General features: G+C 35.4%; 2 protein-coding genes across 2 annotated transcripts; both read left to right on the top strand.

Moving 5' to 3' along the window:
• The first annotated feature begins 1,724 nt into the window (after positions 1–1,724).
• On the top strand, positions 1,725–5,325 carry LOC132112544 (four and a half LIM domains protein 2-like). The gene is made up of 6 exons (XM_059520065.1): positions 1,725–2,072; positions 2,287–2,457; positions 2,956–3,130; positions 3,307–3,476; positions 4,557–4,743; positions 4,860–5,325. Exons 2-6 carry the CDS (start codon positions 2,299–2,301, stop codon positions 5,009–5,011), a joined length of 843 nt encoding a protein of 280 aa, XP_059376048.1. The 5' UTR covers positions 1,725–2,072; positions 2,287–2,298; the 3' UTR covers positions 5,012–5,325.
• Positions 5,326–6,621: 1,296 nt separating this feature from the next.
• Positions 6,622–12,964, top strand: si:ch211-266g18.9 (transforming growth factor-beta receptor-associated protein 1). Its single transcript, XM_059521002.1, has 12 exons — positions 6,622–6,998; positions 7,092–7,816; positions 8,430–8,624; positions 8,775–8,929; positions 9,098–9,180; positions 9,294–9,638; positions 9,729–9,786; positions 9,871–10,014; positions 10,633–10,773; positions 11,753–11,912; positions 12,049–12,470; positions 12,572–12,964. Exons 2-12 carry the CDS (start codon positions 7,153–7,155, stop codon positions 12,716–12,718), a joined length of 2,514 nt encoding a protein of 837 aa, XP_059376985.1. The 5' UTR covers positions 6,622–6,998; positions 7,092–7,152; the 3' UTR covers positions 12,719–12,964.
• The last annotated feature ends 2,540 nt before the right edge of the window (positions 12,965–15,504 follow it).

The raw sequence follows: 15,504 nt of genomic DNA, 5'->3' as shown, positions 1-15,504 counted from the left end.
TCATTTCCCACTAATTTTAATAATAAATTATAGTTAGGGTTAGGTTTAGGGGAGAAGTGAAAAAAAAGTGAAAGTGACATACAGCCAAGTATGGTGACCCATACTCAGAATTCATGCTCTGCATTTAACCCATCTAAAGTGCACACACACAGCAATGAACACAAACACACCCAGAGCAGTGGGTAGCCATTTATGCTGAGGCACAAGAGAAGCAGGGGTTCAGTGCCTTGCTCAAGGGCACCTAAGTTGTGGTATTGAGGGTGGAGAGAGTGCTGTACATTCACTCCCCCCACCTACATTCTTAGCCAGCCCGAGACTCAAACTCATGACCTTTGGATTATGAGTCCGATTCTCTAAGCATTAGGCCACAACTTCCCCCGTATGATGGGTCCCATTGATGTAGTGTATATGGAAAAGAGGAGGGGTCCAAGAACTAATCCTTGAGGAACCCCAGTGACCAGTTGATGTGCTTTGGATACCTCCCTTCCTCAGGCCACCCTGAAAGACCTACCAGTGAGATAGGATTCAAACCTGTGAAGTTGAATCCCTGTGATGCCCCGTGATAAGAGGGTGGACAGGAGAATCTGATGATTGACAGTGTCAAAAGCAGCAGATAGATCCAGCAGAATAAGAACTGATGATCTGAGAAGAAGATTGGAGTTTTACCAGTGGGTGTGGTTGGTTTGAGGTCCTGTGTGTGTGGGGCTGAGAATTGACTACAGATTGTTGTAGTTTTGACTGTGAAGAATGTGGCAAAATCATCAGCTGTTATAGAAGTGGTGGAGGGGGACAAAGGAGAGAATTTAATGTTTTGAAGAGATTATGTGTGTCTGGAGTGCTGTTGATCTTGTTGTGGAAGTATGAAGATTTTGCAGTATGGACTTCAGCAGAGAAAAAGGAAGCCAAAGCCTGATACAAACTCAGGTCTGACAGAACTTTTGATTTGCTCCATTTTCTCTCTGCTGCCCTGAGTTTGGTCCAATGCTCAAAAAGAACATCAGATAAAAGAGGTAAAGTAGAGCACTGTTGACTAATTACTTCTCCCAAGTTATCACAGTAACCAAGCAGTTTAAGTAGTCTACAGTTGCTGTGGCCACTTTCTAATTAGCCAATAGCCAACAGCCAATTTTACCATGTATTCATCTACAAACAAGGCACAATTCGTAAGTATTTTCAGAAAGATTGAAACTAAAAGACAATGCTGTGCTAAACATACACAACTATTAGAAAATCATAGCAGTGGGCATTTACTTCTGAGTCTACAATCCACCCTGCCTATTGACCCCTTTGAAGACCAGATATCGCTGAATGACCATTCTATTAATGTTACTGGAAGAATTTTTGCTCATAACTTTGAGAGAATCTCACCATAACATTAGCCAAAGTACTGAGAATGGTCTCTGTTATCGGGGTATATGGCTTAATTGTAAATGACATTTACATTAAAGATATCTAACAGAGCCCCCCTGTGTGAAACCTGTTAAGCTGTGGAAATTGCTGCATAGTTCTTGTAAACAGAGGTCCAATCAATCCAAGGCAAATTTAGTGGTTGCAGAGAAACTTGGCAACCACTGCAACATTTGCTTTCAACACTCTCTTTAAGCCTTCAGCAGTTGCTTGAGAGCTCAGATGTGGATACAGTTAGATATCCGGTATCCGAGGACAGAGTAATTGCTAATTTCACTGATACGTAAGACATGAAGAATCATAACTATGAAGATAATGTGTTACAGATTAATTTGACACAAATTAATTTAGCTAAAATTATTATTTCTATAACTCTTACAGGAAGTACTTGTCCATATACAGTATTATCAAAGTCCAATCACTGATTTAATAATACACAAAAGGAACAACATTTCAATGGCACTATTCATATATCATCTTGAACATCAGGCGTGCTTTGTGATTTGACTCCCATAAAAGGTGCAGAGATCAGCAACTGGGCCATTCTCCCCAGGGATTTCAGCTAATAAGAGCAATCGTATTTATAGAGGCTCGTTTTAATGCATCCCCTCAATCACTGGCCATATCAACCTGCAGCCCCTCAGAAGCCCATTGAGCCACTGAAGGTGAGTTTTACTCACTATTACAGATGGCAGGCTATTCTTTTGATACCTTAAATTGGTTTTAGGATCCCATGGAGGAGACCTAGTTTGCAGAGACCGTCATTTTAGCATGCTTTGTCTATTTTAAGAGGCGTTCGTATTTTGTGTATGACACCTCCCTGATTGCTTTAGCCTGATATGTAGTAACATTTTTACGATTCTGTTTACTGCTCTTAAGACATAAACAACAATGTCTACAGAACGATTCGACTGCCATTACTGCAAGGACACTTTGCTGGGAAAGAAATACATCCTAAAAGAGGACACACAATACTGTACAAAGTGCTATGAGAATCTGTTTGCTAACTGCTGCGAAGTATGTTCTTTGCCAATTGGGTGCAACTCTAAGGTAGGTATAAGCAATTACTGACATCATAATTAACACATTTATATTTGAAAATTAAATTGAAATTGAATTTAAAATATTTTTTAAAACAATACAACCATAAATCAAAAAAATTGTGAGAACAATGGACCCTTTTTACAGAATGTGATTTAAAATAAAATTATGCATATTTAGAAGACTATACTTTTATGCTAATGTTAGACTGGCATTATATTTCAGAACTCTACTTCTGTCCAATGTAATCAAAATAATAGAAACACTATCTTGTTTCTATTATTTTTACAATTTTATTTCTTTTGCTATTGGATCAAATGGGAACACAAATTATATTTTTTTGTAGTATCCATTCACCACTATAGAAGTTTACCCAACTATGACTACTTTTGCTTTTAAGAACCCTGGAAATGTGAAAAGGATCCATTAATAAAGATCTATGAGTAAAAGAAAGTCAGAACAGATTTGCAAGCTTTTAACTAGACTTTCTCTGCATGCATAATGAAGGATCTCTCCTACAAGGACCGGCACTTGCATGAAAGTTGCTTCAAGTGTGCCAAATGCAGTCGATCATTGGTGGACAAAGTGTTTGCTGCTAAAGATGACCTTATGCTTTGCACCGAGTGCTATTCTCTTGAGTATTCCTCAAAGTGTAACACCTGCAAGAAGACTATCATGCCAGGTAGAACTCTTTGTATTTTAATCTTTTCTGTAGAAATTAAATGTAACTAGATTTATTTTCCTAAAAATATCTTACTGGCATGTTTTTCTTTGTATTAAAAATAGGTGGTTTATCAAGTTAAAAATAAAATATTAAGGATCTTAGTCTATAAAGGTTGTCTTCTGTTCATGTGTTAGGATCACGAAAAATGGAGTACAAAGGCAACAGCTGGCATGAGACGTGCTTTCTGTGTCAACGCTGTCAGCAGCCAATAGGAACCAAGTCTTTCATCCCTAAAGATAACAATTACTTCTGTGTGCCTTGTTTTGAGAAGCAATTTGCCTACCAATGCTGTGCTTGTAAAAAAGTAAGTCAAATACTGTGTGTTTGTGAAGGAATCAGACATTTGAAAAACAGTATTTCTGTTATTCAGGTTACAGTTCATCTAAAAACGACTCACTCTCTTATTGCTCTAAACTAGAATGTTTTTTTATTTTTTATATGGATTACAAAAAGAGAAAGTTTGTGAAGGTCTTTTTTGAACCTTGAAACTTCATTCAATGAACAATTGCATGCAAAAGAACAAGCAGTACATTCAGGTTTGGAATGAAATTAGGATGAGAAAACCACAACAGAATTTCAGTGCTAACTCATGTCAACTCGCAACTATTTTATGTTTTGGTGAACTGGTGGCTAATTTGTATGAATCCATACACAGTCATTTGTAGACTTATAGGTGATTTGCAGTTAGGTTTTGGGAAACAAACTGCCTCCTAATGCTGTGCTTGTAAAAAGTAAGTCATATATATTTGCAAAGGAATATGAAAAGACAAAGCCTCGGTATGAAAAACTATTACAGTCTATTACATGTGGGTGAGCCACTCAAAGTGACTCACCCTCATGTTGTACCAAACCAGAATGACTTTATTTTTAAATGTGGAACACGAAAATAGAAAATTTGTGATAAAAAATAAATAACTATGTATTTATGCAGTTGGAGCTTTTAAGATTCGAAAAGCATATAAAATCACCATAACCATATTAAAATCCTCAACAAAGCTATCATTTGCCATTAAAGACACGGAATATAGCATATGAATTGAATAGACTACTACTATCATACTTTAGTGCTTTTGCATTTTTTTTTTTTTTACCTTGAAAGTTTCAGTCCCCATTTATTACAATTGGATGGAAAACTGTTTTGGCAAATTGGTGGGTGAATCCTATCAATACAATTTTCATTCATGCACTTTCAGTTTACTTATAGTAAAAAAATAAATAGACTTGTTTATGTACAAATTACGTTCATATGAATTTGCCACTACGTGAAATTTTTTTTCAAGAACTGGATTGGAATTTTCACTTTTGGGTGACATATTTCTTTAAGTTTTGGACAATTTTGCACATTTATTATACTGTACTGAGATCCACACTTTCAATTCTGTAGGCCATAACAACTGGCGGTGTCACGTATCATGATAAGCCCTGGCACCGAGAGTGTTTCACTTGCATTGGATGCAAGAGACAACTGGCAGGCCAGCGCTTTACCTCAAGAGAAAACTACCCATACTGCCTGGATTGCTTCAGCAATCTGTATGCCAAGAAATGCGTGGGCTGCACCAAACCAATTACTAGTATGTTTTCATTCTTGACATCTGGCGGCTATTTTTATACACCTCTAAATTGAAACTAAAAATTTCATCAGCATTGTACTCCACTGTAAAAGAACCATGTGTGTGTGTGTGTCCAGGCTTGGCAGGTGCTAAGTACATCTCCTTTGAAGAGCGGCAGTGGCATAGTGAGTGTTTCACATGTGTGCAGTGCTCTGTGTCTCTGGTGGGCCGTGGATTCCTCACCCAGAGAGATGACATCCTGTGCACTGACTGTGGCAGGGAGAAGTGAGCTCACCCGACTGGGTCAGACAACCACAGGAGCAGCACAGTCATCCAAGTATAGAAGGAAACCTACCAAAATAGATGTAGAATTGAGTTTCTGCTCCTATAAATTGAATGATGAATAAACATGAACAATGAATAGATTAATTATCTGTGTAGCCTGCTGATTAGGATGCTTAATGTATTGAATAATAAGCTTTCAACAATGATTTAGAATTAAATGTCTTTATAAAGCCTGAACCAGCAAAGAATAATATTGAAAATGTTTGAAGTCTGTCACACGAAATGCAATTTCGGTCAATAAACTTTGTTTAAACTCTTGTCTTCTGTCTGTTTTTCAAGTCTAAAGATACATTATCATGCACAACCCCTACCCCTAGTAAGAAAGTAATATATTTAAAATGCATTCATTTAAGTTCATTTCAAATCTATTAACATATTTACTGACATGTTAGTTAATTAGTTTCAATTTAGCAGACTTCAAGTATACCAGTTTAGTATACTAAAAGAAGATTTGCAGGATATTTTTTGAGTACATAAATAAATCATATTTCTAGTATACTTGGAATTAAATAATTGCATTTCAAATACAGGGACAACTACAATGCATACATTAAGGGCCGTCATAAAGAAGGTGAAAGTTGGAAAGGATTATAAATGATTTACCGTAAATGACTCTGGGAGCAAGATGAATGATTCATATTTTTGGATCATTTTTCCTGGAGAAAAATATTTTATATGCATGAAAACTGCTAATTTGTTGTGACTTAACAAGCATAAACAGTCAAAATCAAACATGATCTAAAGGCCACTAAATTCCCATTTTTGATTTCATTTTTTAAAGGTGCACTTAGTAATTTTCTTTTTCACTGGCGAAATAAATTGAGTAGAGGTACGTTCACGCCAAGTCAGAATTACTGTTATTACATGATTCTGACTTGTAAAAAATGTTCACGTCCTCATAGAACTTGTAATTACAACTTGTAAACTGACATTTTCTAAAAAGCTCCAACTTGTATGACCTGGCCGCTGTATCGTCATGTGGAAACACTCAAAATGAAGGTAGCTTCAAATGTAGTGAAGTGCACACTTAAAAATAGAGGAAACTTTAACATTCATGAAACTTTCCTACAGTATGTGCAAAAGGTTCTTTGCAGTGAAAAATGGTCCTATAGATTATAAAAAAATGCTTTTCACTCTAAAAAAATGCTTCTAAGAAAGGTTCATTCTTGTTGGTTAAATGTAGTGGTTGGTTCTGTGTGAAATAAATCTGAAATATATAGAGAATATAAAGAGTTGATAAAAGAATCACAATAATCCAAACAACTCCATCAAATTCCCTAATGATGAATTTGTTTACTACAAACACACAGCATTTGACTTTATAAAACATTGACAGATGGACTGAAGTCATGTGGATTACTTGTGGATTACTATGGATTATTGTGATGTTTTTTTATCAGCTGTTTGGACTCTTGTTCTGCCGGCACCCATTCACTGCAAAGGATCCATTGACGAGCAAGTGATGTAATGCTACATTATTCCAAATCTGTTCCGATGTAGAAGCAAACTCATCTACATCTTGGATGGTCTGAGGGTAAGTAAATTTTCAGCAAAGTTTCATTTTTTAGTGATCTATTCCTTTAATGCATACTCCTAAACTAAACCCTAACCCTACGTACTCCCAATTGATAGCATGAGCAAAAGTACACGTGAGATAAAAATGCATTTGCTGAAGCAAGCATGCTGCTTTAGCTTACTTTTATACACTTTAAAAGACATAAAAGAAATATTTAACTAAAGGTTTTATGTCTCTAGCCTTTCTTAGACATTTGGCATTGTGCAACCAACCATCCATTCAGAGCCAGAGTAAAAGCAGTAAAAAAAACTGCTGACACCAACTTCCTCTCAGGATGAGAGTCACATGGCAAGGTCAAAATACACTTGAGTAAAAAATAAACGTCCATAAGGCTGACAGCTTCTACGCTAATGAGGTGAGACTGTTCTTTACTTGTTTTATTTAGTTTTAACGCAAGTAGATATCTGAGCTAATAAATGCTGATTTCCTTCTCTGCCCAATGTACTAGGTTTCTCATTTATTTTTAGGTGTATTTTTGCAACTGAGGCCTAGATTAAGAGTAAATAACCATGAAAGTCTTCACCCCTGTGCTAGTTTTTCAAAAAACGCCCACTGGGAAAGGCAGAGACAAATTCAGCATTCAATGTTTGGAGTGTTTTGGTAAAAACCTCTATATAGGGACCAAAGAGGGAGTCGTTGAGTACCTCACTGTAAATAACACAAGCGCTGAAGAAAGCCTTTCAGTGCGGGAGGTGGGGAAGAGACAGATGGGCCGAAGCGGAGCAGTCGGCCAGCTGACGGCGGTCCCTGTTCTGAATCATCTCTTAGTTCTCTGGGACGGTTCTGTCACGGTGCTTAACATGTTCTCCCTGGAACTCCTTCCTGCCCTGAAGAAAATACAGAACGTGTCACTCTTCTGTATCAGTGAGTCAGCGGTTCAGACTGATTCCATTGAGCTCATTGCAGCTTCTACCAAGAGGAAAACAGTGAGCGTTTATAAGGTGTGTGTGGACAGATGGGAGTGTGTGAGACAGGTGGCTCTGCCGCAGGAACCTGTGGTTCTGGCTGCGCATGGGACGTGTCTGTGTGTGGCCACTTGTGACAGATATTTTCTCCATGATTATCAGAGCCAAACCACCCTCGATCTCTTCCCACATAACCAGGGAAAGCAAAATATCATTGCCAACAAATGTGGAAAAGGAGAATTCATTTTAAATGGGCCTGGATGTTTGGGTAAGAATACAAATAAATTTACAATTATAAAATACATTTTAAACTTTAAGTGGCAAAACAAGGTAAACAAAAAGGTGTGAAAAATATGCCAGTGCAATAGAAAAAAAGTGATTTAAGGCCTTTATCTGCATGCTTAAAATGACATAACATTTTATTTAATATATTTATATATTTTATATAATCTATATTTAATATTTATATATTAAGTCCCCATAAGGAAACTTTTTTTTTTTTTTGGAAATACTTTTTTATTATTTAATATGTGTCTCCTATAAAGTTTCAGAAGAGATTTAAACAGAAGAGATTTATTAACATGATTACATTTTATGGAAGTTAATTTACCTTTAGTATACTTTTGATATATTTTTGTTCATCAGTTTGTAGCTGTATTTAAATTATTGAATTAATTGAATTCTATTTTTTTTTTTTTTCAATTATTTTATTCTGGGAATTTTAGGATAAATAACTCATATTTAATTGACCAAACTGAAAACTCCATTAATTCAAATAAAACATTTATATAATACATACATTCACATTTCAATAATAATTAGTGCAAATTATTTATTTGCTTTATAAAGTACAAAGTAAAACTATTCTATATGACACGCAGGCATGTTTGTGATGAAGAATGGCACTTCCCAGCATCCTCCAGTACAGTGGCCTGATGGAGTGGTGGATGCTGCAGTTCATTTCCCATATGTGCTAGCGCTACAGAATCAGACTATTCATATCTACAGCATTCTGGACCAACAGCTGAAGCAAACTGTCCCTTTACAAAGTGCCAAATCTCTCGTCTCAACAGAAGGTTAATTTTACAATCCAACATTAATCTTTCAAAAATCATTCATCAGAAGTCATAGTAAATTCTCTTAGGTTCTTAATTGCTTATATATTGTATCTTTACTTCTTTTATGTCATTTAATAACACATTTTTAACAATCTTTTTCTGTTATAGAAAGTGTTTTTGTTGTTGCTGACAAAGAGATTCATCGGATGTCACCAGTTCCTTTGCAGGATCAGATTGAAGACCTTGTTAAGAATCAGAGAGTTGATGAAGCTCTGATGCTGCTGGACAGACTTCAAGATCTCCTGCCAAAAGATTCATACAAGGTAAGACCGAGTAATTACAAATTACAAAGTGGATGTTTATCTTACCTTTTTCAAATATGTATATGTATGTATTTTATAGTCTAACTTCATAATTGGAGTGAAAACTAATATATTTATCAGTTGCATAACATATATCCTGATTTATGTCATTCATCACTTTACTTTTAGGATCTGCATAAAAATGTCATCTGTACATCTGGAATGATAAAGTTCTATAGAGAGGCTTTTGTGGAAGCAAAAGATCTTTTTATGTAAGTAATGCTTTAATGTGTTTTACAAGAATTTTTTTTTTTTTTTCAGTTTTATGTAATTTGTAAAGTTTACTAGTTTCGACATCCTACACCTTTTCACTATAATTTTTCAGTAAAGGTGAACTAGACCCAAGGGAAATCATTAGCCTTTATCCAGCTATGCCTGTTATGAGTGAAGACTTTACACCTCAGACAACAGCAGTGAGCAATGCCAAGGACCTGTGGATGTTAAGTCGGGACGATTGGCCGACATTTCAACAGTACCTAATCTTCTTGGATGACTTTTTGAGAGAAGTCAGACCAACAGGACAGGGCCAAATGTGTCCTCAGGACATCGACTCAGCACATTTTAAGCTGTATTTGGAACAAGGTGAATACGGAAAACTGGACCAGCTCGTGTCGTCGCAGAATAACTGTAACCTCCAAATGTGTGTGCCTGACTTGGAACAGCACAAAAGGTTTGTGCTCATCAATTAATGCTACTTCAGTGTTCACAGGTTATTTTCTATTTTCAAGTGAGAAGCCAAACTAATTTGCTGCCATTTCAGGTTTTTTACACTTGGATTGCTCTATCAAAGTCAAGGCCAGCATTTCAATGCAATTCAGGTATCTTTTAATCTTTGGAAGATCCACAGAGCAATGACAAAAGATGGGTCAGAAATGAAAGTACATTTTTCTTTTTTTTTTTAGACCTGGGTTAAAATTGTGGAAGAGCAGAGCGAGGACCCCTCACACATCAGCGTGTTCCAGCATATAGTTAATACTCTGTCAAATCTGGAACATAAACCCATCATCTGGAAATTTGTAGACTGGGTTCTTCAGAGAGACCAAGAGGCAAGGATATTAACTGTACTATTTATCAACAGCAGAGGGCAGAGTCACACAGATTTCATCAAGTCTAGTTTACTCTTTTGCCCTTGGCAGTAAAAGAAACACTACTATGTATCTAGAAGTTGCTCTAGGAACACCCTTGCTATAATACACTATTTATTAAAATATATTTTTCGAATATCTTTGAAAGAAGTGTCTTATGCTCCCAAAGGCTTCATTTGTTTGATCGAAAATACAGTGAAAACAGTAATATTTTGAAATAATACTGTGGTTTAATATAAATTATTGTCCAATTTAATACATTTTAAAATATAATTTATTCTTGCGTCAGTAAGGATGAATTTTTTTTTAGCATCACCACTCTGGTCTTCAGAGTCACATGATCCTTCAGAAATAATTTTTATATGCTGATTTGGTGAACAAAGAACATTTATTATGATCAATGTTGGAAACAGTTGTGCTGCTTAACATTTTGTGAAAACAGTGATGCATTTTGATGAATACAAAGTTCAAAATGTGTGTATATATATATATATATCTTACTACTAAACTTTTGAAGGTCAGAGTTATTGCATTTTAAGCTATGTTTCTTTCTAAAACATGCTCTTTATTTTAATATAGGCTGGAATACTGATCTTTACAAAGAAGCATACAAGCAGCCATGTCACATTTGCGCCAGAAGAAGTCTTTACCATTCTCACCAGCTACCCACTTGCTATGACTCTCTACTTGGAATATTTAGTCAGTGAATTACACAGCAAGGTGACTTATCCATTTGTAATTAATGAAATTCAAACTGAAATGTGTTTGATACTGTTGCAAGTGTTCATGGATGGTCACCAGGAATTAAATCTACATTGACATTCGGACATACACAAGAGCTTATATGTATAGAACAGTGTTATTTTAGTATTACTGATATACTGTTATAGTTTTATTAATATTTTATTAATATTTTGCCTTTTCTATTTGAGTTTCAGTTTCATTTTTAGTCATTTTGTTATGTACTTTGACATTTAACAAAAAAGTAGTTTTTTTGGAGATGTAGTTTTATTTCAGATAATAACTACTTAAACTTAGATTTATCATTTTCATTAAGGTTTTTTTTTTCATCAAATGTTTTTGATTTTATTTCAGCTTAATTTCAATTGGCATTTTTTTTTAAGTAAAGATAACAAATCTAGTATGAAAAGATTTGTAACATTCATAACAGAACACTTCCTTATCAGTCAAAAAGATATTTTAGTGAAACCTGATTATGAAAAACCGACTGGCTCTGAACTTCTGCAGTTTTGTGGCATTGCGTCAACACATGACCGTCCACGTTTACACATCAGAACTGGACGATCAGAAGCTTTACCTTCCCATTCACAGTGATGTAATAAAGAGAAAGCAGGATAAATGCTATAATTTCAATATCTTATGATCCTATTACAGAAAGTGAAGTCTCAAATTAAGTCCTACCTAGCTTCAAACTGAAATCACCATGGTTACTGAACAGACAGGACTCTAGAATTAGGATGTTTCTGTAATACAGTCCCAGAGAACCAAAGTTAAGTGTACAAATTCTGTGGAAAACTAGCAGCAAAAAAGAAACAGTCAGAGAGAGTATAATGATTTAGAGAAACAGGAGAAAAAAAAGTATTAAAAAAATAAGTGACAAAAGATTCTGCAAAAATGACCCCTTCAATGCCAGTTTTCCATGACTGAACAATGCATTTAACAAGTTGTCTATTCACAGGAAGAAAAGCATCATACCATGCTCATCACATCATATGTCAAATGGATACTGCAGTCAGTTGAGGATGAATACAACAATAAAACAAGCAAGGAAGAGATGAGACATAAACTACAGCAAATACGTTGGCAATCTCCTTTCTATAACGTGGACGCCATATATAGTGAGCATAATACATTCAGATAAAGACTATAATAGGTTAATTACACTAATATACCTGAAATTCAAACTTAAAGGCATTTGACACTGTTGCAAGTGTTCATGATTAAAACAAACCACTATACCCTTTCTTACCACAGACCAAATAACACCCTCGTTTCTTCATGTGGAGAGAGCTATTTTACTTGGGAAGTCTGGCAAACACAAAAAGGCCCTGCAGGTTTTGGTCCACGAAGAAAAAGACCAGCAGGCTGCTGAAAGCTACTGTTGGAGGACCTCTGCAGGACGAGACAGGAAGTTCACACAGGGAATCTTTCTCTCCCTGCTTCAAATCTACATTGAGTCCTGTCAACATGTTATCACGGCAGTGGATCTGCTGAACAAAAATGCAGCGTCTTTCGATTTAGTCAGCGTGTTGAGGGTGCTGCCGGACTCCTGGTCTCTTAAACTGGTTCTGCGGTTCCTCTGTGAATCACTGAGAGGAACAGTGCATGACAAAAGAATGAGAGGTCTGGAGATGAGCCTAGTCAAGGTGGAAACCCTAAGACACAAGCATGTCTGGGTAAGGCATACTATGAATGAAACCATTTATGTGAGGAAAATAAACTCAAATATTCAATTTAACCTAAACACGCAATGCTAATGTATTCTTTATGCTCCCAGAAGGAAGCAACGCATGAAAAAATCAGAGTTGACAGAGGATGTGTTTGCCAATCATGCCAGAAACGTCTTACAGGGCCCGAGTTCCTGCGCAGGCCGACAGGAGAGCTGACACACATATCCTGTCATGGTGGAGAAAGCGGACACTGAACAACAAAGACACTATTGTTCACACCTATTCACATTTTTACTTTACAGCTAAACTCTAAGCAGATGCTGTTTTACTAGGCTGCCTACAATAAAGACAGTAATTACTTGGACAGTAAGGCAATTACTAGCACAAATTGCTGAGAACATGCGAAGACACCAACAAAGCAAGCCACAATACGAGGAAACACACAACAACTGCACATATACTCCACCACAATATAGCTGGGATGATATTGTACAGTTTAATGCATAAACTTGACTCTTTTTTTTTTTTAAATTGAGATTTATAATACACATCACCTGAAAGCTGAATAAATAAGCTTTCCATCGATATATGAGGGTTTCTTTTTTAGGATAGGACAATATTTGGCTGAGATCTGGAATCTTAGGAAATTACATTTAAAGTTGTCCAAATGAAGTCCTAAGCAATGCATATTACTAATTAAGAAATGTGATATATTATCGGTAGGAAATGTACAAAATATCTTCATAGAACAGGATCTTTACTTAATATACTAATTATGTTTGGCTTAAAAGAAAAATCAATCATTTTGACCTGTACAATGTATTGTTTGCTATTGCTACAAATATACTTGTGCAACTTATGACTGGTTTTGAGGTCTAGGGTCACAAAACCTATTTAGGATGACAATATTTTTATCCACATTAAAACATGTTTTAGTTTTATTATTAGAATAATGTATTATATGTATTATGCAAAAAAACAGATCAGATTTCTGACTTCCCACTTTTTATTTTCTGTTTATATTTAACTTTTTTTCTCAGCATTGCAAAAGTCGAAATTGTTTTTGAAAGAAGTCTCTTATTTGATCAAAAATGACAGAAAAACTGTTAAGGTTGTGAAATATTATAACAATTTAAAATAACTTTATATTGTTCTATTTTAATCAATTTAATAGCTGAGTTTTCAGCATCCACTTCTCCAGTCTTTTGATCCTTCAGAAATCATTATACTATGTTTATATGGCCATTATGATCAAAGTAATAATCAGTTATGCTGCTTACTATTTTTTTGGCAAACATGATACATATATTTTTAGGCTTCTTTGAATAGATTTTAAATTTAAAACAATATTTTTGTAACACTTTTGATCAATTTAATGCATCCTTGGTTAATAAAAGTATTAATATCTGTCAAATTAAATCAACTTTTTTACATTATTTTACAGTAATTTTCTCTTTTATAACACCCATATTATTCAAGAACAGGCAAAAGCATAGGCATGCCCATATAAATAATAATAAACTATTCTTTCAGCCATGTTCATTCATGCTTCATGTAGATTCATTGAGGCTGTATGTCTTCTTGGCTGAAATGACCTTTGCATACTATGGGCCTCGACATTGGTTCCAGAGAGCAAACTATATTATAAACAAGTCAGCATCTCTTTTACACCCACTGGACTAGGTTGGCTCAGTGCTGACTGCTTCTAGCCCAAGCATGGTTAGGAACTGGCAGCCTGACAAACCCAGGCTGTATACCACTTCAGAACATGGTGCTCTCCAGACAAGCCACCTTATGTGGACAATTTCTCAAACCAGATTGTTTAGTTTGTGTACATGAAAATATAAATCACAAAATGCCTCAAATATGTTATCCACGTGAATCAGAAAACACCAGACAGACTGTGATATGTCAAAGTGATTCACTGTTGCATAAAGTCTTAAGCTTCCATTCCTGTTATAAATAAATATCTTGCCACTCTTGTCCTATTGCACAACTGGCTTTCATTTTATTGTGTTTACAAACAAGAAGGCATTTAAAAAAAGCTTTAACACAGATGTGCCAAACTATTTGTATGTATTTATCTGATATCTGGATAGGTGGTATTCATAAGCTGCACTCTTATGGCAAATTAGCTGAAGGGATGCATTTTGAGAGTATACGGTGTATTTTTTTATGTTATGCACTTACTGGGCACTGGGCATATCCCACAAAAATGTGTCTATATCAAAAATGAAATAGTAATACTATACAGTATATGTGTGTGTGTGTGTTTATATAAATATATATATATATACTGTATATATTTAAAAATCTATACTGGTTGAAATAAATAAATGTGCAAAATAGGAAATGTGCTAAGTTGTATTTAAATTATTGTCATGATGGATCAATAACATTTTTTTTTAAAAGTCTTTAAGTAAGGTTTAAGTAAAACAAAAATTTTTTTTTTAACAGAAATAAAATTGAGGCAAAAACTAACCCAGGTTGTGTGTAATTCTACATTGCATTTGCTGTGCATGAAGTATGCTGTAAATAATGTGCATTTTGTGCAATTGTGCATTAGGGAAAAAACGTGAATATGCACAAAGTAAATCCATATGGGTCCATTTTCAACAAAGATGGTTTAATATCCAGTATGCACTTACAGTTTGTGTTGACCACATTGAGAGTGACTCATTCTGCCCCCAGTTAAAGCCGACTGCTTGTGTGCAAGGCTGGGTCGATGTTCATTTGGGTGGACTCTGAGTTTACTTTAGGAACCCTCCCTTCTTTGATAGATGCCTCTTGGGACATTTCAGGGCTAAAGAGACTGCAAACACACATACTTGCAGTATTGCAACAGTTTTAGTAGGTTTGATTTAACCTAGCTTCACTTGAACTTTCAGTTGTTGTTTATGCTCACCAATACTCAAATAATAAAGCAATCTGGTGCAGATACTTGCTTATATGGCCAGTCAGCATGTCCCCTGGAGAGAAGCCCGGGATCTTTAAAGGCTTCGGCACAGATGGTCATTTTACACATGAGGAAACAGGATGG

This window comes from Carassius carassius, chromosome 32 (assembly GCF_963082965.1).
Source record: "Carassius carassius chromosome 32, fCarCar2.1, whole genome shotgun sequence".
NCBI lineage: Eukaryota > Metazoa > Chordata > Actinopteri > Cypriniformes > Cyprinidae > Carassius > Carassius carassius.
This window is presented reverse-complemented; position numbering and strand designations above follow the sequence as displayed.